This window comes from Peromyscus maniculatus, chromosome 5 (assembly GCF_049852395.1).
Source record: "Peromyscus maniculatus bairdii isolate BWxNUB_F1_BW_parent chromosome 5, HU_Pman_BW_mat_3.1, whole genome shotgun sequence".
NCBI classification, from domain to species: domain Eukaryota; kingdom Metazoa; phylum Chordata; class Mammalia; order Rodentia; family Cricetidae; genus Peromyscus; species Peromyscus maniculatus.
This window is the reverse complement of record NC_134856.1, coordinates 17,351,855-17,372,862: the sequence shown is the minus strand read 5'-3', so window position 1 is coordinate 17,372,862 and position 21,008 is coordinate 17,351,855. Positions and strand designations below refer to the sequence as shown.

Here is a 21,008-nt window from a genome sequence, read left to right as displayed (position 1 = left end):
GGAGGAGAGGCAGTCAAGGGCGGTAACTCGCTGCCCTGTGCGACCGACCGCGTGTCCATCAGCTCGGGGAAGGCAAGGCCGCATCAGCAGACAGCAGAGCAGCATGCCGGCGCGCAGCTGGCTTTTTCTCTTTAATTCAGACCAGGAGCCCAGCCGGGGGATGGTGCCGTCCACATTTGTGTTGGGTTTTCTCTCCTCAGTTAAACCTTTCTGGAAACACCCTGAATAGCACACCCAGAGGTGTGTTTCCATGGTGATTCTAAATCCAATCAAGTTGACAGTGAAAATCAACTACTACTATACAGAAAGACCCTGTCTTTGAAATTAGACAACGAAGAGCCAGTGAGATGGCAGCAGGCAGAAGAGCCACCGCCAAGGCCGACAATCTGAACTCAATACCGGAACTCATGGGTGGGAGGGGAAGACTGATGCCCGAAAGCCATCCTTGAAATAAAAACTGCTTAAAAGAAGAACAAAGGGGCTGGAGAGATGGGTCAGAGGTTAAGAGCACTGGCTGCTCTTCTAGAGGACCGGGGTCCAATTTCCAGCACCCACGTGGCAGCTCACAACTGTCTGTAACTCCAGTGTCAGTGTCAGGGGATCTGACATACTCACCCAGACATACATGCAGGCAAAACACCAATGCACATGAAACGAGAGAGGGAGAGAGAGAGAGAGAGAGAGAGAGAGAGAGAGAGAGAGAGAGAGAGAGAGAGAGAGAACACAAAAAGACAAAGAAATCCTATCTACCAGTTTACTATGTTCTGGGCATCAGAGCCAAGCAAAGGAGGCACTGTAGTTACAACAGGTCAGTTACCAGAAAGACGGCACAGGTTGTTAAAGACAGTTCAGTCAAAGCTGGACGTGGTGGAATACACCTTAAATCCCAGCACTCAGGAGGCAGAGGAGGTGGATCTCTCAGTTTGAGGCCAGCCTGGTCTACAGAGAGTTTTAGGACAGCCAGGACAACACCGAGAAATTCTGCCCCACCCCCCCAAAAAAAACCAAAGAGTTCAGATTTTCCAGCTGCCTCCGCTACACACCCCAACAGCAATGCTCTGCCTTACAAGGGCCAGAGACAGAGCCAAGTGACCATGGGACTGAGCCCTCTGAACCCTCCTTGTGCCCAAGTCCACACCCTTAATTTGTTTCTATCAACTTATCTCTGGTCTCAGCAATTAGAAAGGCAATTAAGGCCGGGCAGTGGTGGTGCACGCCTTGGATCCCCGCACTCGGGAGGCGGAGGCAGGTGCATCTCTGAGTTTGAGCTGAGCACACACCACACCTTGATTTCTACCCCCAACTTGGAAGACGCTGGATGTGGTGCTGTAACTGTAATCCCAGCATTCCAGAGGTGGTGGCAGAAGGGTGCCAAGTTCAAAGCTATCCTTGGCCACCCTGGGCTACATGAAACCCTATCTAAAAAAGAAAATAAAAATACTAAAGGGGCAGGTATGACTCAGCAGGAAAAAGCACTTGTCACCAAGCCTAAGGACTCAGATTGATACTTGGAACCCACATGGCTGGCGGCAGGAAAGAATGACTTCTTTAAGTCGTCCTCCGACTCCACAGGTGCACCCACACTGCCCACCCCTTGCCATACACAAATAGACAAATACAGCTGTGGCTAGGTGTGGTGCCACCTTTGAAAGGCAGAGGCAGGCAGATCTCTATGAGTCTGAGTATAGGCTGGTCTACATTGTTGAGCTCCAGGACAGCCAGGGCTGTATAGAGAAACCCTGTTTAAAAACCAAACAATGAAAAACACTTGTTTTTAAAGATGATGATCCAAATAGCACTCACATTCAGGAGGACCAAGACATGGCTGCTCTGGAGGGAGCCCAAATGCTCTAAGAGGGCCTCCGAGAGAACCCTGCCTGGCCACTATGCCTTCCACAAGGCCTTTGGCTACCCAGGCAGTTATGAAGACACACTGTGCTTACTGCAGATGCCAAGGCCAACAGGCACCAGACCATAGGCTGTGGAGCTCTATGGTGCACACTCTTAACTCTGAGTCAGCTCTCCAGACCCTAAAATGCTGGGTTTTTTTGTTTTTAAATGTAAGATTTTTAAAAAGAGGAAATGATGCCAGGCGGTGGTGGCGCACTCCTTTAGTCCCAGCACTTGGGAGGCAGGGGCAGGTGGATCCCTGAGTTCGAGACCAGCCTGGGCTACAGAGTGAGTTCCAGGAAAGGCTCCAAAAACTACACAGAGAAAAAAAACCTCAGGTCCTCAGAAGAACAGCCAGTGCTGTTCAAAAAAAACGAAAACCAATTAACCAACCAACCAACCAAACAAACAAACAAAAAAGGTGGGGGGGAGGGAATGATCTTAACATCAGAAAAATTTATGCTTTTCTTAAAAAAAAAAAATATAAAATGTCTTCAAAAATCTTAACAAGCTACTATGAGATGTTATTCTATTTAATTATTTAGAAAACAAGTAATGTTTTCCCTGTAGGTAATAGTATTTGCCAGTACTTCCGAATGTCCACAGACAGTTGTATGGGGTTTTGTTCTAGGGAGGCTTCAGAGGGCCGAGTGCTCCAACCTGGCTTGTTTTCCCTAACATACACTGAAATGCGTGTTCAACACCATTCCTCCTTAGAGAATTGCATGTTCAAAGCGGGACAGGGGTATAGCTCAGAAGGAAAGTACATGCTTAGCATGTCCAAGGCCGTGGCTTTGATCATCAGCACTGTGAAAAAGTATTAATAACAATAGCTGGGCATGGTGGCACACACATTTAATTGCAGCACTGAGGAGGCAGAGGCAGGTGGATCTCTGAGTTCGAGGCCAGCCTGGTCTACAGAGTGAGTTCCAGTACAGATAGGGATACACAGAGAAACCTTGTCTCAAAAAACAAAAGTAATAATAATAATAATAATAATAATAATAAAAATAATAAAGGTAATTTTAAAAGTCAAGTCAATGACCAACATTCATAGCCACTCAAAAGGCTAAAATCAAACATGGACATGTTGAGCAGGTCAAGGCAGGGAGCAACCTGAGCTTAGGCACTAATAGGGACCATGTAAAATGGTCCGCCCACTTTAGTAGATCTCCTTGTGATCCAGTAATCCCATTCCCATGTATTTAACCAAGAAAAGAGAAAACATACATTCATGCCGTCACGAACAAGGTTATGGAGACAGGGACCAGAGAGCTGGCTCAGCAGGTTAAAGAGCACTGGCTGTTCTTCTGAGGACCTGCGTTTGATTCCCAACACCCATATCATGGCTCCTAACTGCCTGTAACTGTAGTCTCAGGAAGTCAGCCCACTGCCCTTTTCTGACTTCTGTGGGCAACAGGCATGTACAAACACACATGGAGGCAAAACATTCACACACAATTAAAAACACATATATGAAGACAACCCAAAATCCATGATGATGAAAACGAGCAAAGAGATGTGCCACACCCATCCACGTGATGGCCTCCGGGTCAACAACAAAGAGCACAGAACACAGGTGCACAATACACAGGTCCTCACAAACATCCAGTTAGCAAAAGCAGTCAGTCTCTACCGCATACACCCGCATGGTGATACTCAGATAAAGCATGAAAACAGACACAAGGGGCATTTCGAAGCAACAGCTTAACTCGAATAGAGTTACATGAGCAACCAAACTCACTAAGATACGACAACCCACTTAAAACAGAGGGAAAGTTCATGCACTATCCTCATGGAAACCATCATTAGACACAAGTCAGTGGGGAATGGGTTCTTTGTATGATGCCAGGGGAATTTTATCTCTGTAACAGGAAGTCACCACTCAGCCCACATGGCCACACATTGATGAACTCCAGCTAAGTGGCCTTTTGATACTATCCTCAAAATACTGTAGTCAAAAACTTGTGGCATGAAAACCATCACTACTAGACCAAATTCTATAGACACAGGAACTACAGAGCACCCAGATAGGTAAACAGTACCATGCCCATGCAAGCAGACAGAGTCACAGTCAACATACTCTACAAAACCACTGACGGGAATTCAAAACCAGTATGACACACACAAACACACACACACACACACACACACACACACACACACACACACACCAAAAAAAAAAAATGGTGAGACCGATTTCTAAAAGCATCCTTGGGACAATTGTGGAAATTCAAATACTTAAACTAGGTAAGTAAATATTCTGGAATAGTATTTTTATTATTCATGGTGTGGGAGATTTTGAGATGGGTCTTAACCATGTACTTTCATGAACTTGAAAACCTTTTGCCCTAGCCTCTGGAACATTCCAGGCTTAGTTATTAATTTTTCAACTAGGATGATGGTATCACAATTATGTAGGAAAATACCCCTATTCTTGGGAGATGCATGTGAAGATATTTACAGGTGGTGTGATGAACTATACAATGTCCCTTCATAGCAGAGCAAAAGGGTATAGAAATGTTTACAATACTTTTCCGTTTTCAAAAAATTTTTAGATTTAATTTTGTGTGTTAGTGTATTACGTGTATGTACGCACCATGTGCATGCCTGATTCCCACAGACATCAGAAGAGGATGTCAGCTCTCCTGGAACTGGAGCCACCATGTGAGTGCTGGGAACCAAACCCAGGTCCTCTGAAAGAGCAACAGGTGCTCTTAACCAATGAACCATCATCTCTCCAGCTACAGGACTTCTTATGCAAATATCTTCATAATAAAAATGGTTCCCATGAGAGGAAGGAACATATTAAAATGAAAAAGACCATAGATGTATTGTGCTAACCAGATTAAGACTCTGGAACAGAAAAATGACATGAGTGAGAAAATTAGTGAAACCCAAATGAAGTCGTAATATATAGTTAACGTTACACTGACGAATTAAGGTACTAGGTTTGACCAGGGCATCATGGTTATGTAAGATGCTACCGGAGAAGCTGCATGAAGAAACTTTTTGTATCATCTTTGCAAATTTCCTGTAGACCTAAAATTACACCAAATAAGCAGTTTTTAACATGAAGGCAAACATTATGTAAAAATCAGACATTTATTGTATTTTAACATAACTGAGTAACTTTAGGGTTCAATGTAACAATGACCTTGTACATCTATCTTGTTTGACATAAAAACACTGCATACACGAGAAAGTCTCCACGGGACTATATGTCAAAGAAAGCCACAGTTGTGTTCAGGGCTCAAACAGCAGTGCTGCAGCCAGGCAGGGGCCTTGATTCTCGGAAGACGTAAAGCTGCCATCTGGGCCACAACCAGTCACCTTGTTCTTCAGACTCCTCAGCACATCCCTTAATTCCGTAAGGACATGGGTTGGAGTGCCAACTTGGGTGGCACTGACTTTAAAAGAACTGCAAAAGGAGGCATAAAGCAGTATCATTTCCCATCCTAGTAGCCAACTTGACCCAAGGCCCAGCCACATCAGGACCAAACTTATCTGTGCAATTCTCCAACAGACTGAAGTGTCCTTATTAGCCCACTAAATTTTGGTGATAACCGTCATCTTACTGAAGGGTAAGGAGCAGCTTCCCAATCCCTATCTCCAGGAAGTAACATATATGACCTATAGGTTCCTCCCTAAAAGATCAGGATGCCCCTTCCCGCCAGGCTCCCAAACGCCTGACTACCTCCTGGGTGCGCCCAGGTCCATGCTAACCATGCTCACCCCTCCCTTTGACTTTTTACAGCGCTCACAACCGTGGTGGCTAAGGACAGATGGCTAACAGGAGAGCCCTATGGGCCTCTGTCTAAGGTAGTCTGCGGATGAGAGGACATAACTGAACAGGCAAAACCCATGGTTTCTCTTGAATCAGTATCACTGGGACCATGAAGTGATGAAGAACCTGACCAGTGTGTAGTCTTGGCTCCATGAGGCACTTGAGTCTGACTTTGGGCAAGCTAATACTCTCTGTGCCTTGAGCAGCTCATCCAGAAAGTGGAGGTAACCATAATACCAAGGCCACAGAAATGTTCAAGAACTGAGAGCAGAGCTGGAGAGATGGCCCAGACGTTAAGAGCACTTGCTGCTCTTGCAGAGAACCCAGGTCCAATCTCTACCAGCCATCTGTAACTACAGTTCCAGGGGGTCCAATGCCTCTTCTGACTCCCTCAAGCACCAGGCACACATGTGGTGCACATACATACATGGAGGCAAAACACTCAAACACATAAAATACAATTTAAACAGAAAAAATATTTTAAATTAAACAAAACAAAACAAAACCTAAATGGCATATCCATGTTTGGTACCAATGGGGGGTTGATGTACCCTAATAGTTACTGGTCTACTTTGTACCACACGCTTCCTGCTACCCTTTTGTTTTTGGAGACAGGGTTTCTCTGTCTAGTTTTGGTGCCTGTCCTGGATTTTGCTCTGTAGACCAGGCTGGCCTTGAACTCACAGAGATCCACCTGGCTCTGCCCTCCGAGTACTGAGATTAAAGGCCTGAGCCACTGCCGCCTGGCTCTGCTACCCTTTTTAATGGGGATAAGGGGTTGTATATATTTTTATACTTTAATTTGTTTTGTGTGTGTGTGTGTGTGTGTGTGTGTGTGTGTGTGTGTGTGTGTGTGTGTGTGTGTGTGTGTGTGTGGACAACTTAGGAGCTGGATGAAAGATGGGCACTGCTGCATCCAGCTTTTTATGTGCACCCCAGGAATCAACCTTGGATCTGTCACATTTGTGTAGTGAGTTTTACACACTGAGCTATCTCCCAGGCCTGTGTGTGTGTTCTGAGACATAGTCTCATAGCCCAGGTTGGTCCTGAACTCATTATAGAGCTGAAGAAGACCTTAACTCCTGATCTGCCGCCATTCCTGGCTTATGGTGCTGGGGACTGGATCCGGGGCTCCACCCAATCTAAGGCAAGCACTATGACACCTGGGCTCTAACCCCAGCTGCCTTCGATTTTAAAAACCTTTCCCCCAGTCATCAGTGTTGTTGTCTGGGGACTAAAAGAGCCTTCAGAAGCCATGGAAGCCCATCTTAGAGGCAATTCAAGTTCTTTAAACTTCCCCCAAGGAACTCCCGCCACTCCAGCCTGCCAAACAGACATGTCCAAAACAGTCATATTATCTGGGTGCTCAGGAGGTGGAGTCACAGCCAAGGCTAGTTCCACACCTTCCACCATCTTATAACGTGTCTGTCACAACCACAGCAACACCGTGGTATGGAAGAGCAGGCCTGTCCTCCTCCCAGAAGGGGAGCCTCCTATTCCTTTGAGTCCCACAGAATCCTACAGAGGCTTTTAGAGATTCAAGACCCACAGTTGACTGTCAGCATTATGAGAAGACATTCCTTTTGCCTACCTCTCCTGGCCTGTCTGAATAAAGCAATGGAGAGTAGTGTTGGTGTGTTACTAGCACCTCTTTGGTTTTTAGTAACCCCATTTTAGCCAGAAGCAAGCAAGCTGTAAGCCTAACGACTGAGGAAGACAAGAGCATCTAACAGGAATTAGTAACACCATCATAATAACACCGTCACGTGCATATTTTCCCCATGGATACCTCCGTTTTACAGCTATTGCCAATGATCTCCCTTTATGAAAGAAACATTTCCTATGTATACGTGCAACTTTAAAAAGAAGAGGGAGAGCGCCGGGCGGTGGTGGCGCACGCCTTTAATCCCAGCACTTGGGAGGCAGAGGCAGGCGGATCTCTGTGAGTTCGAGGCCAGCCTGGGCTACCAAGTGAGTTCCAGGAAAAGGCGCAAAGCTACACAGAGAAACCCTGTCTCGAAAAACAAAAAACAAAACAAAACAAAAAAGAAGAGGGAGAAAGGCGGGTGGTGGTGGTGGTGGTGGTGGTGGTGGTGGTGGTGGTGGTGGTGGTGCATGCCTTTAATCCCAGCACTTGGGAGGCAGAGGCAGGTGGATCTCTGAGTTCGAGGGCAGCCTGGTCTACAGAGTAAGTTCCAGGACAACCACTATTACACTGAGAAACCCTGTCTCGAAAAACAAAAAACAAAGCAAAGCAAAACAAAATAAAACATAAAAAAGCGGGAGAATACAAAAGACTAAGAATCAGGTTTATGCTTGGTAAAAACACAGCACAGCTCTCAGATGCCCTCACCGATGCCCAAAGCTGGGCTGCTTACTCTGGTCTCATCAGTACGGACGATGGTCATATAAACAAGTAAAATGGAATTAAAAATGTGTCTACTCATGCCAGATCCACTGGTGGCACACACCTTCAATCCCAGAACTTGGGAGGCAAGGCAGGTGGATCTTCCTGGACAGCCAGGGCTATGTTAGACAGACTATTTCAAAACACAGATAAAAGTCACATATTCAGCCACAGTAGCCACATTCATACACACAACAGCCACATGAAGCAAATGATGCTGTGTTCGTAGTGTAGCCACAGACTCTGTCCATCACCACGGAGAGGTCTACTGGGCAGCACCAGTGAGACCCCACTCACAGCTCAAGTGCTACTCACCCGGCAATGGAGCCAAAAGGCTTGGTCTTTTGACAGGCCCGGCACGGCAGCTTCCTGAGGGAGCACGCCTCTTAGATGGGCCTGTCTGAAGCAAGGGAGGGGCAAACAGACCTTTGGGGTTGACCAGTCCTGCAGAGAACGAAAGCCAAAGCATAAACAGGAAGAAACGTCCAGCCACTCTCCCTGAGTGACTTCCCTTAATCTTCCGAAAGAACCGAAGCGAGGAGCAATCTGAACGAACTCACACCAGGCTCCTCCTTCTCAGACTGAGACAGTTCCTTAGTGGTCCAGTCTAGGGCTAGGCAAGCTAGAGACCAGGATCCAATCAGGTCTGCTGTCTAGGGATGGCCTTCAGGCTAAGGGTGTCTCCCCTGACTCTTATTCTGTGTGACTTGTTTCGTTTTTGTGTTTTCTGAGACAAGATCTGGTTATGTCGTTAGGCTTCCCTTGTGCCACTTGGCCCAGCAGTTTTAATATTTTAAATCACTATTCAAATATACACACAATAACCTGAGTTTTGCTTCTTGTCCCCAAATCCTAAATATTTACCAACTAAATCTTCAAAAGGAAGTTTGAAAATCCTGGTCTAATACCAGTTTAATTCTCTGGTACTCTCGCCCTCCCCTTCTCACAAAGCATTTTTGCCCCCCAAGATTTACTGATTCTGCCACATGGTTGTGGTTCATGCCTTTAATCCCAGCACTCGGGAGGCAGAGGCAGATGGATCTCTTGAGTTCGAAGACAGCCTGGTCTACAGAGTGAGTTTCAGGACAGCCAGGGATACTCGGAGAAACCCTGTCTTAAAAAAACCAAAAAAGAAAAAAAAGCAAAGCTGACTTTTCTGCACAAAGATGTCCTCAGAGCTATGGATGCAGCTGAGGGACAGAGGACTTGTTTAATTAGCCTTGTGAGACCCTGGATTCCACCCCAGCACTGGGAGCAGGGGGGTATTCCTGACCATAAATTGAACTTGAAAGACCAGGTGAAAAGTCATTGGGGGTGGGGGGGTGATAGAGGATGGTTCAGTGGTTAAGAGCACTGGTTGTTCTTCCAGAGGACCCAGGTTCAGGTCCCAGTACCCACCAGGTGGCTCAGAGTCATCTGTAAACTGTCTCCCAGAAGATCTGACACCTCTTCTAGACTCCCTGGGCACTAGGCATCCACATGATACATAGATATACATGCAGGTAAAACAAGTTCTTTTTTAATGTAGTAAATTGAAAAGTGCTCTTAGCAACCACTCCTCCCCAAAGCTAATTCAGGTACCAGGGAAGTACAGGAAAGGTGGTCATGGGGTTAGGAAGCTGAGGACCCAGGACTGCTCTGTGGGAGACAAACTCTCCTCAGGCCGAAACAGGGATAGATATCCTGCTTTCAGGACAGAAGAGGCTCAGCCGATGCACAGAGGCTCCTCAGAGGCACACAGAGGTTGGTGCTGAAGGCCAGCCAGGCCTGAATTGACGTCTGAACGTATGTGGTTAGACTTCAGCCAGGCCTTCCTCAGAGGGAAGAGATGGGTCTGGGGAACCCTTCTGAGCAACAGGATCCAGTCAGGATTGAGGTCAGTCATGAGAGCTTTCAAGTCTCCAGTTTAAACTAACCTGGGGCAGATCCTCACACAGAAAAAGGGACAGGGAGGCTGGAGAGATGGCTCAGTGGTTAAGAGGACCTGTTGCTCTCAATTGACCCAGAGTTGGCTTGCAGCACACACATGGTTTCACAAATGTGGTAACTCCAGTTCTAGGGGATCTGATGCCTTCTAAAACCTCAGTGGGCACCAGGCATGCCCATGGTGCACATACATACAAGCAGACAAAATACATACAAGTCAAAGTGATAAAACGGAAAAAAAAAAAAAAAAAAAGGGAAGCTACGGTAGTGAAACTTCACTTTAGAAGACTGCCATCACTTAGAAATAAAAGCCTCAAAAACATTTGAATTTAGGGTAGGGGTTATGAGAACCCAGTTTAAACATCTGTTGATATGGCCACAGGCTCAGTAGAAGGATTTTTTCAGGTTTGTGACGCAGTCAGGAGGAAATCCAAAGCACATCATCTGACCCCGAGAGGAGAGGCGCTGCTGGAGGAGGCCTGCCCTGCAGCACAGACACGCACTGACCTGGGGCTGGGGCCGGGCCAGCTTCCTGCCTGTCTCCAACAAGGGGCTTGACCGAGCGGGGAGGGGCAATATCAAGTAAGGGCCGGGGGCCAGAAACCGGCAGCAGAGGAAGCGGCTTGCTCACGATGGGGGTGATCTTGCCCTGAAACGAGGCAGGCATGCTGCTCTTGGCTGACGGATCCAGAGCCTCGCATCCTAGAAAGTAGAAAGAGTAATGGTTAGCAGAAGCCTGCAGTCCAGGCCAGTGAGCCTTCCCAGCTAGTCAACCAAGTTCACTTCTGCTTATTCAAGAAAGCCTTCTCTCCTTTTACTGATTTAGAAACAGGACTGTCATGTTTGAGCTTTCTAGATTCCACCCGCCCCAAGAAAGTAAGTACAGTAACTATAGAAAACTAAACACTCTCTCTCTCGTCAGATAACAAGTCATTAAAGCTTTAATGCATCCCAGGTGTGCAGCACAGCAGTTACTTGTCCCTTCAAGGGACAAGTGGTTATTATTTTTGTCTCACACACTTCACTCAAAACAAGCTAATAAGAAAGTTACTACTTATTTATTGGGTTTTTTTGAGACAGGGTTTCTCTGTGTCACCCTGGCTGTTCTGGAACTCGCTCTGTAGACCAGGTTGGTTTTGAACTCAGAGGTCTGCCTGCCTCTACCTCCTGAATGCCAGTATTAAATGAGTGCGCTATCACGCTCAGCTAGAAAGTCACTACTTGAAGAAGCAAGATCATAAATGAAATGTTCTTTAAAATCCCCAACATTAGGAACCATACACATCTTTATGCTTATAACAGTTATCAGTGCTGTAAGCATGTCAGTGTTAACAAAAAATGAAGCCCAGAGCCGGGAGGGAGGAAATTACGTGTCCATGTGAAGACAGAGGTTGTTCCACTGACTACAAAGTTGGTTCAACATATGATATGAACGGAGAAAGGGAACCACTGGGGATGGAGGTGGGGGAAGGAGCAACCAAAACTAAGCATGTATGAAACAGCGCCTGGAAGCCTCTTCCACTGCAAAGTGACTTAAAGAAAAGGAGAGGGGCTGTCAAGATGCCTCAGGGGATAAACACTTGCTGTAGAAGCCCCAGTTAATCCGAGCCCACGGAAACACGGAAGGAGAGAACCAACTCCACAGACTTGTTCTCTGACTTCCACACGTGTGCTGGAAGTCACACACATCATGCACGTGCATATAACAAAGAAATTACTTTTTAGAAGTCTGAATGGCTGGGTGATGCTGCTGCTCCCTAAAGCTGCCAGTTATTAAACAGAAGTCCCAATGCGAGGTGTAAGATACCTCCCTGTGTGCTACTGGTTAGGGAGTTTCCAGAGGCTTCCAAAGGAATGCAGGTCATTACCACTTCTCTTGGCTGCCTAGCAGAACTAGACAGTAAGCTTGTACTGCTGCAGACATGCACTGTGTGGTGTGTTGCGGGATGTAAAGAAATCAGGACAGTACAGAGCGGGAAGCCTTCCCCTTGATGGCTAGCTTCCACAGAGCTAGAGGCCGATGGGGTAAAATCAACAGTCTTACCCACTATGAATCCTGCATACTGTCATACTGACCAGCCAGCCAAGATGTGCTCACTGATGCTATCATAGTGGCTTCAAAGTTATGGGGGGAACCAATCGCTTGATGATTGGATTTGAGACCTGATCTACAGGAGGGAAGTCATGTCTGATACTGTAAACCTAGTCAAAAATGCACAGTGCTGGCTGGAGGTCATGGACCTTAGGGAAAATCTCCTGTTGTTTTGCTAAATGGATATGTTGTCAAATATCTGCCTTCTAAATATTTATGTTTATACTTATAGTTAGTGCTGCTCTTGGTCCTGCAGAGAAACTTTAGTTAATCCAACCACTCAAAACTGGTGAAGGTGCTGAGAATAAGTGACCGAGTGCTCAGTCCTAAACGGGACATCTCCATCAATCCTCCCCCACCCCTCAGGCTCGGGGAGAATCATGGAGGGGGCAGAAAGAAGGTAAGAGCCAGAGGAAGGGAACTAGTGCTGTGAAGTACTGTCTTCTGAACCCGATGTGGCTGCTGTACTCACAGATGCACAGTAGACAGATGTAGTTACCCCAACAAGACTGGACCTGTCGACGGTCTATCATGGCTCAAGGAGGGGCTCATGAGGCCGCACACCTCCCTGAGCAGCTAAGGGCAGTTAATGGCTGCTGGGGAGACAGGGCGTCCTTGTCTTTCAGCAGTGTGGCCGCTAGTGAGCTGCTCGTGCACCAGTAAATAACCCCACACTCGGGCTTATGCAAGCAACCCTAATTAGACTCGGCGGGGCACAAAACCAGCCCTGAAAGCAGGAGGGGACTTGCTGTGAGAAAGGTGAGTTCAGCGGGACCGAGAAGGGGGAGGGAGGGTAATGAGGTGTACATGACCAGAGTTCATTATGCACATGCATGGCATTATCAAAGAATAAGTCAAAAAATGTATTTTAGGGCCAGCCACAGCTCAGCCAGTAAAGATGTTTGCCACCAAGCCTGACAACTGGAAGTGAATCACTTGGATCCACATGGTAGAAAAACCAATTCCCACAACTTGTCTTCTCATCCACTCCTGCTCATACATAAAATAATAAATGTAAAAAAAATTACCTTAACTATATTTTTAAACATCTGATTCAAAAGTAACTTTAACCTCAAAAGAAGCATTTCAGTCCACAAAGCTTAGAAACGTATGTGTGTTTCTGTGTGAAACCCATGCAGACTGGTTCCTTTTGTATCACACACACAGACTGTCCTCTCTTTGAATGGTATACGTAGCTTTCTCCCACACCTGGGTGTATAGGAAAAGGATGTTGTTCCTCGAGTCTAGACCTCAGAAGGGAAGGACACCATCACGCACCTCGCAGCTGCTCTCTCCTGACCGTCAGGTAGTCCAGGAGCACGCCCAGCTCATCACTGTACAAATGCTTCCCCTCACTCAACAGGAAAAGAAGATGGCAGATGTCGGATGGAACAGAGTAGCTGGTCAAGTTCTCGCGGCCCAGGAAGTCATCCACCAGCTCAGTAGCCCTCTGAGAAATCCCGGTGCTTTGTCCAGAGAAAAACCTCTTCAATTCTTTAACCACCAGAAGCAGCGCATCCTCCAGGGGCATATGCCGATGTACTGAGACAAGAACAAGGTGTTTAATCATACGGGTCTCTCTATATATTTTAAAGAAATCATTATAAAATAAAGTAACAAGAAAAGACAATCAGAAAATGGATAATCCAACTGCAAGCTGTATAAACTGTCTTGGTCTTTGATGCAGATGAATAGAACTGACTAGAGCCCTCCACAGCAGGAACTCTATTTGATTTCAAAATAGATATTATTTCTTATTTAAATATTATAGAAAGGCTGGGCATGGCAGCACATCCTTCTAATTCCAGCACTTGAGATATAGAGGACCTCTATAAGAGGCCAGCCTGGTCTACATAGTGAGTTCCAGGATAATCAAAGTTACATAGAGCAGTGGTTCTCAACCTTCCTAATGCTGTGACAATTTAATACAGTTCCGCATGTTGTGGTGACCCCCCCAACCATAAAATTATTTTCATTGTTACCCCATAACTGCAATTTTGCTACTGTTGTGAATCATAATATAAATATCTGTTTTAGGCAACCCCTGTGAAAGGGTCATTCGACCCCATAAAGGGGTCATGACCCACAGGTTGTAAGAACCACCGACATAGAGACCAGGCTCCACCTAAAAAAAAAAAAGTTTAAGTAAATACATAAATTATAACAAGCAACAGCTGTAGGAATACATGGGATAAGTGTCAATAAAATTAATTTGAATTATTCTCTTAGTGCATATATATGTGTGCAAAAATGAGTTAGAAAGAGAGCAAGAGTGTTCGGGAGCACACGTGCACAGGCATGGCACACACGTGGAGGTCAGGGCACAACTCTGCAGAAGCCGTTTCCCCCTTCTACTGTGTTCTGAGGCAGGATCCCACTTCTACCACTGTATGCTGTCTACGCCAGGCTAGCCGGCCCACCAACTTCTGGGTAATGCTCTCTTTACCTCCCATCTTGCCATAAGAAGCGCTGGGATTGCAGATGCGGGTCACAGCGTCTGACTTTCTGTCTGGGTTCTAGGCATCGAGCTCGGGTCGATGACACCCAGCAAGCACTTCCGCCCACTGAGCCATTTCCCAGGCCCAGAAATGCTTCAAGAAGAGAAACCCAGTTTTTAAAAGACCAAACTGTCACATCAAAAAATAGAAACAAAAGCCAAATGTGATGCCACACGTGTAACCTCAGCACTTGAGAGGCAAAGGTAAGTTCAACGTCATCCTAGTGTACTTAGCAACCAAACCAAACCCAGAAACAAGGGGCAGGGACAGGAGAAAACATGGAGAGAGAATGTGGTCAAAGCACATGACATACCTGAACAATGTCACTATGAAACCTATCACTTTACAGTGACAGACACTAATGGAAGACAACGACGGAGCAAAGAATGAAAAGCTGAAAGGTGAGGGTGCTCTGTTCCCCACAACATCAGGATGCAGCACTAAGAGGAAGGACACTCAGAGGAGATGGGCGGGAGTTGGAAAGGGCAGCCATGGGAGTCAGAGGGGTCACAGACAGTAAGGAGCGGCTAGTCTTCGCTACATCCTTAAAGGGCTTCTCCCCTCCCTCCCTCCCTCCCTCCCTCCCTCCCTCCCTCCCTCCCTCCCTCCCAGTCTCTCTTAGGTCTGTCTGGAAAGCTGACTTCATGACAGCTGACTCTTGGATGGACTCCCTACTCTGCCTGGCCTGCCATGTATCACCATGTTCTGAACAAATTCCAAGCCCAGGTTCTTCAGAGCTGCAAGGGCCATGACTGTATTTGGCTAAATCTTACACTATGTTTATTAAGGTGATGTTTAGGAAAGAGTATGACTATATTACATAATAGGCTTCAGGCTTTAGACTTTACAGTGTGGTTATTTTAAACACCTGTCTTGGCACAGAAGCCACGCACTTGCTATAAAGGACCCTGAAAGAGAACAGTTGTGACTGGTTTACTAAACAGACACGGCTCATCAGAGAAAATTTGTCAGGGATGACAAACAATGTCCACATTAACACTCTTCTGAACATAAAAAAGAAATTACCAGTCAGGTGGCAGTGGTGCATGCCTTTAATCCCAGCATTCGGGAGGCAGAGGCAGGCGGATCTCTGTGAGTTTGAGGCCAGTCTGGGCTACAGAGCGAGATCCAGAACAGGCACCAAAACTACACAGAGAAACCCTGTCTCTAAAAACAAAACAAAACAAAAAAATTAATACTCAACAAATATTCTACCTATTGTGATGATTTCTTAAATGATCTTGCATGATGTCAACACTTAAGTAATGAAACATAATTAGTCCTTTTCACAACTGGTTCAAATTAAACTTTTCCCAGGAGACTGAGATTTGTAATTATTGAAAGAGTGAGCTCTTTTACATTTTAGAACGTATGTGTAAAGTAACTGTGATTTTTGCCTTCTAACTACTGAGTCCAGAAGAACCATAATTTCACACTCTCAAGTGTAGAACTGAACAAAAGCTGGCAGGCAGGCAAGAGAGATGCCATGATCCTGATAAAAGAGCTCAGCCTTCCCATGACAGAAACAAGAGCTTATCATTTTTCTCCCTTCAGACCCAATGTGACAGCTGAATTTAGAACATTAACCCGATATTCACTTCTGTACCAATTCTTGAACTTATGGGGATAAATTAATTCTGGCTACTAGTGTCCGTGGGCTCCGTTCAAGGGAAAGACCCTCTGACTTAGCAAGAGCATCTGATGCTGCTGGAACAGGACCCAGAGCCCGAAGGGAAAGCATGCTCAACTGCTGCTAACCAGGGAAGAAATGAAGCCAGGGACACAGAGTCTGGGATACAAGAGACACTTCATGAGTCTGGATGGAACAGAATAGTGCAGAGGCTTCTGAAAGAGGACTGGAAGACTCAGTAGATCTGGGTGAGAGAGACGCAGGATATGGAGGAGCCTCCCATGAGGCTCGCCCCCTGCCTCCAGGAGGAAAAATGCCACTTTCAGCCTCCAACTGCAGAAAATGGGGTCAAGACAAGAACAGGAAAAGCAAACTTGAGCACAGTAGAGAGGTTGAAGGATGTGCTTGGATGTGGGCATCTGTCAAAGCTTGTACATTCAAGGAGCAGAACGGGGATCATTTTCACTGGGCAGTGGTGGTGCACTCCTTTAATTCCAGCACTTGGGAGGCAGAGCAGGTGGATCTCTGAATTTAAGACCAGCCTGGTCTACAGAGTGAGTTCCATTCTACCCAAGACTACACAGTGAGATCTTGTCTCAAAATCAAACAAAAAAACAAGGGGGGAGGGTATTAATTTCCATGTACTCTCATGAATGCTAGAACAAAGAAATGGCTGAGAAAGCATAGAAAAAGCATACTTTAAAAAGATAAAAAAGGGCCGGGCGCTGGTGGCGCACGCCTTTAATCCCAGCACTTGGGAGGCAGAGCCAGGCGGATCTCTGTGAGTTCGAGGCCAGCCTGGTCTACCAAGTGAGCTCCAGGAAAGGCGCAAAGCTACACAGAGAAACCCTGTCTCGAAAAACCAAAAAAAAAAAAAAAAAAAAGATAAAAAAGAGCTTGGGTCAATGCTCCCCAAAGGCCCGAGTGTTAAAGGTCTGGTCTCCAGCCATTGTGTGGAGAAGCAGGGTCTAGCAGGAGTCAAGTCCGGTCACTAGAGTGTACTGTGGAATGGGACGCTGGGTCTGACCTCTAGCTCATCTTTCCCTTTCTAATGATCAGGTAAGCAGCTCCCTCTGACACCACCGCCATGACAGACAGCACCATGGCTCTATATGAACTCAGATGGAAAACAAAGAAATTGGGATCAACAACTCTATTTAAGTTGATCATCTCTCCCCCCACAGTGAGAGGAAGTAGATTAATACAAAGTTTAAGAGAATCCTTGGAAAAAGGAGAGTGTAAGATTTAGCCATCAAGAATATAAAAGCTAGTGGTAAGATTTGGCCAAAATCTCCACAGATGGCAATCTGTTATAAACATCACTGACAGGATATTTTAGGCTCTTTTGTATTTGAGACAAGGTCTACATAGCCCAGACTCCTGGGCTCAAGTGACCCATCCTTCTGCCTCTGCCTCTCAAGTTCTGGAACTAATGTGGAAGCCTGTCCCATCTGGCTGTGTGATCCTTACACAGATGCAGTAAAGGTGATCTGGGTTTCAGTTTTCAGCGATACACAGAAAAAAGACTTTGTGGTACCTACAAGACTTTCTTCCTCAACTAAAAGCAGTTCAGCTACAAACACGAACCTTCAAAGTAGACCAGCATACAAAGAAAGGCCCCTCACGTTTAAAGCAGGGCTTGTCTCTAGAGATACTTTTAGAACCGACACTTACTTTTGATGGACTCATGAAGCATGATTACGGTACAAGAGGAATATTTCACATTAGACTGCTCCACGAGAATACAGAAGGGGGAACCATCATCTTTAACATCCTGCAGTGCGCGAGTGAGGGCCGATCCCGAGGCCAGGTGAATTGTTTCCACTACAAGACCATGATCCCGTAGGCGGCGGCCTATGGCTGTCACATAATCCCTTCACACACACACACACACACACACACACACACACACACACACACACACACACACACACACAGAGAGAGAGAGAGAGAGAGAGAGAGAGAGAGAGAGAGAGATAAATAAATGAAAACACTGGTTACTTTTCAGTTTAACAGAAGAAAAAAATCCACATCAACACTACATAGTTAAGCAAGCAAGAGTAAGACAATGTTTCATTATTATTTAATTATTATTATTTTATTTATATTTAGTGAAGTACAATCTTTTCTGAAACTGTAAAATCCTTTATAAGATTGACTATGTGTATAATTTAGTAAAGAAAACACACCAGGCATGGTGGCGCATGTCTTTAATCCCAACATTTGGGAGGCAGCGGGAGGAGGATCTCTGTGAGTTCAAGGCTAGCCTTGTCTACATATTGAGCTACAAAGGACAGCCAGGGCTAAATAATGAGACCCTGTCTCGAAACACAACAATACAAAGACAGTAGAGGATATGCTTTTGTTCGGTATACTGGGTACTGGGCTGAGTAAGCACCATGAGTAGCCTTTTTAAAAATGGAAGCATTCAAGTTAAAAGAAGCTTAAGATTGTTTTAAAGAGCAGGTGAGAAGACTACCCCAAAGAACAAGGCAGTCTTCACCTCAGTTTGCTAAGAGGCCCTCCCTCCCCACGTCATCTCCATCAGGAGGGTTCTTTCGTAGGAGAGGACGAGGGGCACTGGAGTCAGCCAGCATTCACCACATTAACCAAGACTGGATCAAAAACCCAAGTGATCCATACCCTGCTTCCTCAGCCTCCACCCTCAGTCAGTCTCCCCAAGCCTCTCCCTGAGTGGATGTGGTCATTCCTGCCTGGTAGTTATTTAAAAACCTGCAAAGCCCTGCTCTGCAACCTAAACTCCTTAACAAGCATTCTCAGTCCTAGCAAGACATACACTAGAAAAAAAAGTAAGTAAATAAAAGGTGTTATACTTCAACCCATCTAAACAGGCTCTCCACATACTAAGCTTCAAACACCTCATTTTCTTGCCAAACTAATCCATCATCCCTGGATGATCAACTCTCCCCCTTTTTTCTTCTGTTCCCCTCTGCCATTCTGTTTATTATTCACATTCTAGTCGTCAGCTCAGAGGCTCAATACAAGTGACATGATTCTCTGCAATCTCTTTACCTTATCTCCAAACTATGGTAACCCACTCTTTCTTGTATGAATATTTGGCTTCTGGTGGGACAAGCCCTTAGTACATTTCATCTCTCTCTTTCAATCTCAAATTTCTGATACTCCTGTCTTCACTGCCAAGTAGCAAGCAGGCTTGTAAGAGCACTCGGGGAAGAATCGCTCTTCTAACTGAGCTTTGCTTTCAGCCCTGTACCTGCTCTTCTAGCTGTGTGTGTGTGTTCCACTATCAGACACACCTCTCACAAACAAGAGCTGTCACTGACTTACACTTATGGTCCTGTGCACGGAGCCTTACATGTGACAAGTCAGTCAAACGCATATCTTACAGAACTAAAGATTATTGCGATGACAGGAAAACATGTTTCTGGCAATTTAGCAAAGTATGGATGATTTCAGAAAATAAACTCGGGAAGAAAACAACAAATAGTTCATACAGCCCATATTTCATAGTCACTGCAGAAATAATTCATATTAGATGACATGGACTGAAATTAGTGTTTTACAGTATAAAAGAATGAATCAACCAACTACTGTACCACACTATAAACCTTCCTGACACCAACGTGACAAGAGAGCAAACAGCTGCAGACACACTGTGGCTAACATAATTCTGCACTGCATCCACTCTAGTGTCCGGATCTAACTGCCAGGCCAGAGAACACCAGGCAGGAGCTAGGGAACATGTGAGGAGTAGCTGCTAATGCCACTCTAGATGGAGAGGAGAAGAAATGCAGTCTCAGACAGTCTTCATTACAAGACTGCCCTCAATTAGTGCCGGCCGCCCAACTCTGCTGATTGGAAGATGGCCAGAGCATGAGGATCATGTTTAGTCCAACAAGCAGGTGGAGTCAGCCACAGTTCTAAATGAAATACAAGATGATCCAAGTCAGATATATGACACTTGTTACTAATGCTAAGAAAGCTCATCTAAGGGCTGGACAGTAGCTCAGGTGGCAGAGAACTGGCCCGGCAGCACTGAGCCCTGAATCTCCAGCACCACGTAAACTGGGAGTTTATGCCACATGTTTATAATCCCACTTGAGAGGTGGAGGTACGAAAACCACCAATTCAAGGTCATCTTCACCTAGATAGCAAGTTTGAGGTCAGTGTAAATTTGAGGTCAGTGTAAACTATATAAGACCATGAAAATGAAACCGGGCGGTGGTGGCGCACGCCTTTAATCCCAGCACTCGGGAGGCAGAGCCAGGCGGATCTCTGTGAGTTCGAGGCCAGCCTTGGCTACCAAGTGAGCTCCAGGAAAGGCACAAAGCTACGCAGAGAAACCCTGTCTCAAAAAAAAAAAAAAAGAAGACCATGTTAAGGGGGACGGTGTGTGTGTGTGTGTGTGTGTGTGTGTGTGTGTGTGTGTGTGTGTGTGTGTGTGTGCGCGCGCACACGCGCGCACGCTGGAGAGATGTCTCAGAGGTTAAGAGCGCTGGCTGCTCTTCCAGAGGTCCTGAGTTCAATTCCCAGCAACCATATGGTGACTCACAAACAGCTATAATGGGATCTGGTGCCCTCTTCTGGCCTGCAGGCATACATAGAGGCAGAACATTGTACACATAATAAACAAATATTTTAGAGGGAGGGAGGAAGGGAGGGAGGGAGGGAGGAAGGGAGGGAGGGAGGGACGGACGGAAGAAGGAAAGACAAGCAAATCTAACCCAGGCATTGTGGCTCAAACCTGTGACTAGTACCTGGGAGACTAAGGCAGGAGAGTTGCCACAAATTCACAG

At 45.9% G+C, this 21,008-nt stretch overlaps 1 protein-coding gene across 12 annotated transcripts in view; it reads right to left on the bottom strand.

Moving 5' to 3' along the window:
- Positions 1–4,976: 4,976 nt before the first annotated feature.
- LOC107402604 (nuclear receptor coactivator 5-like) overlaps positions 4,977–21,008 on the bottom strand; it is an 86,047-nt gene continuing 70,015 nt past the window's right edge. For 11 of the 12 annotated variants that reach the window (XM_076571760.1, XM_076571764.1, XM_076571758.1 and 8 more), the window contains 5 exons: positions 17,905–18,104; positions 13,381–13,644; positions 10,518–10,712; positions 8,400–8,528; positions 4,977–5,311 (listed from right to left, as the gene is read on the bottom strand). In XM_076571760.1, coding sequence (XP_076427875.1) covers positions 5,253–5,311; positions 8,400–8,528; positions 10,518–10,712; positions 13,381–13,644; positions 17,905–18,104 — 847 coding nt within the window. In that variant the 3' untranslated portion in view covers positions 4,977–5,252. The remainder of the gene's footprint in view (positions 5,312–8,399; positions 8,529–10,517; positions 10,713–13,380; positions 13,645–17,904; positions 18,105–21,008) is intronic. The other variant, XM_076571763.1, reaches the window with a different exon arrangement.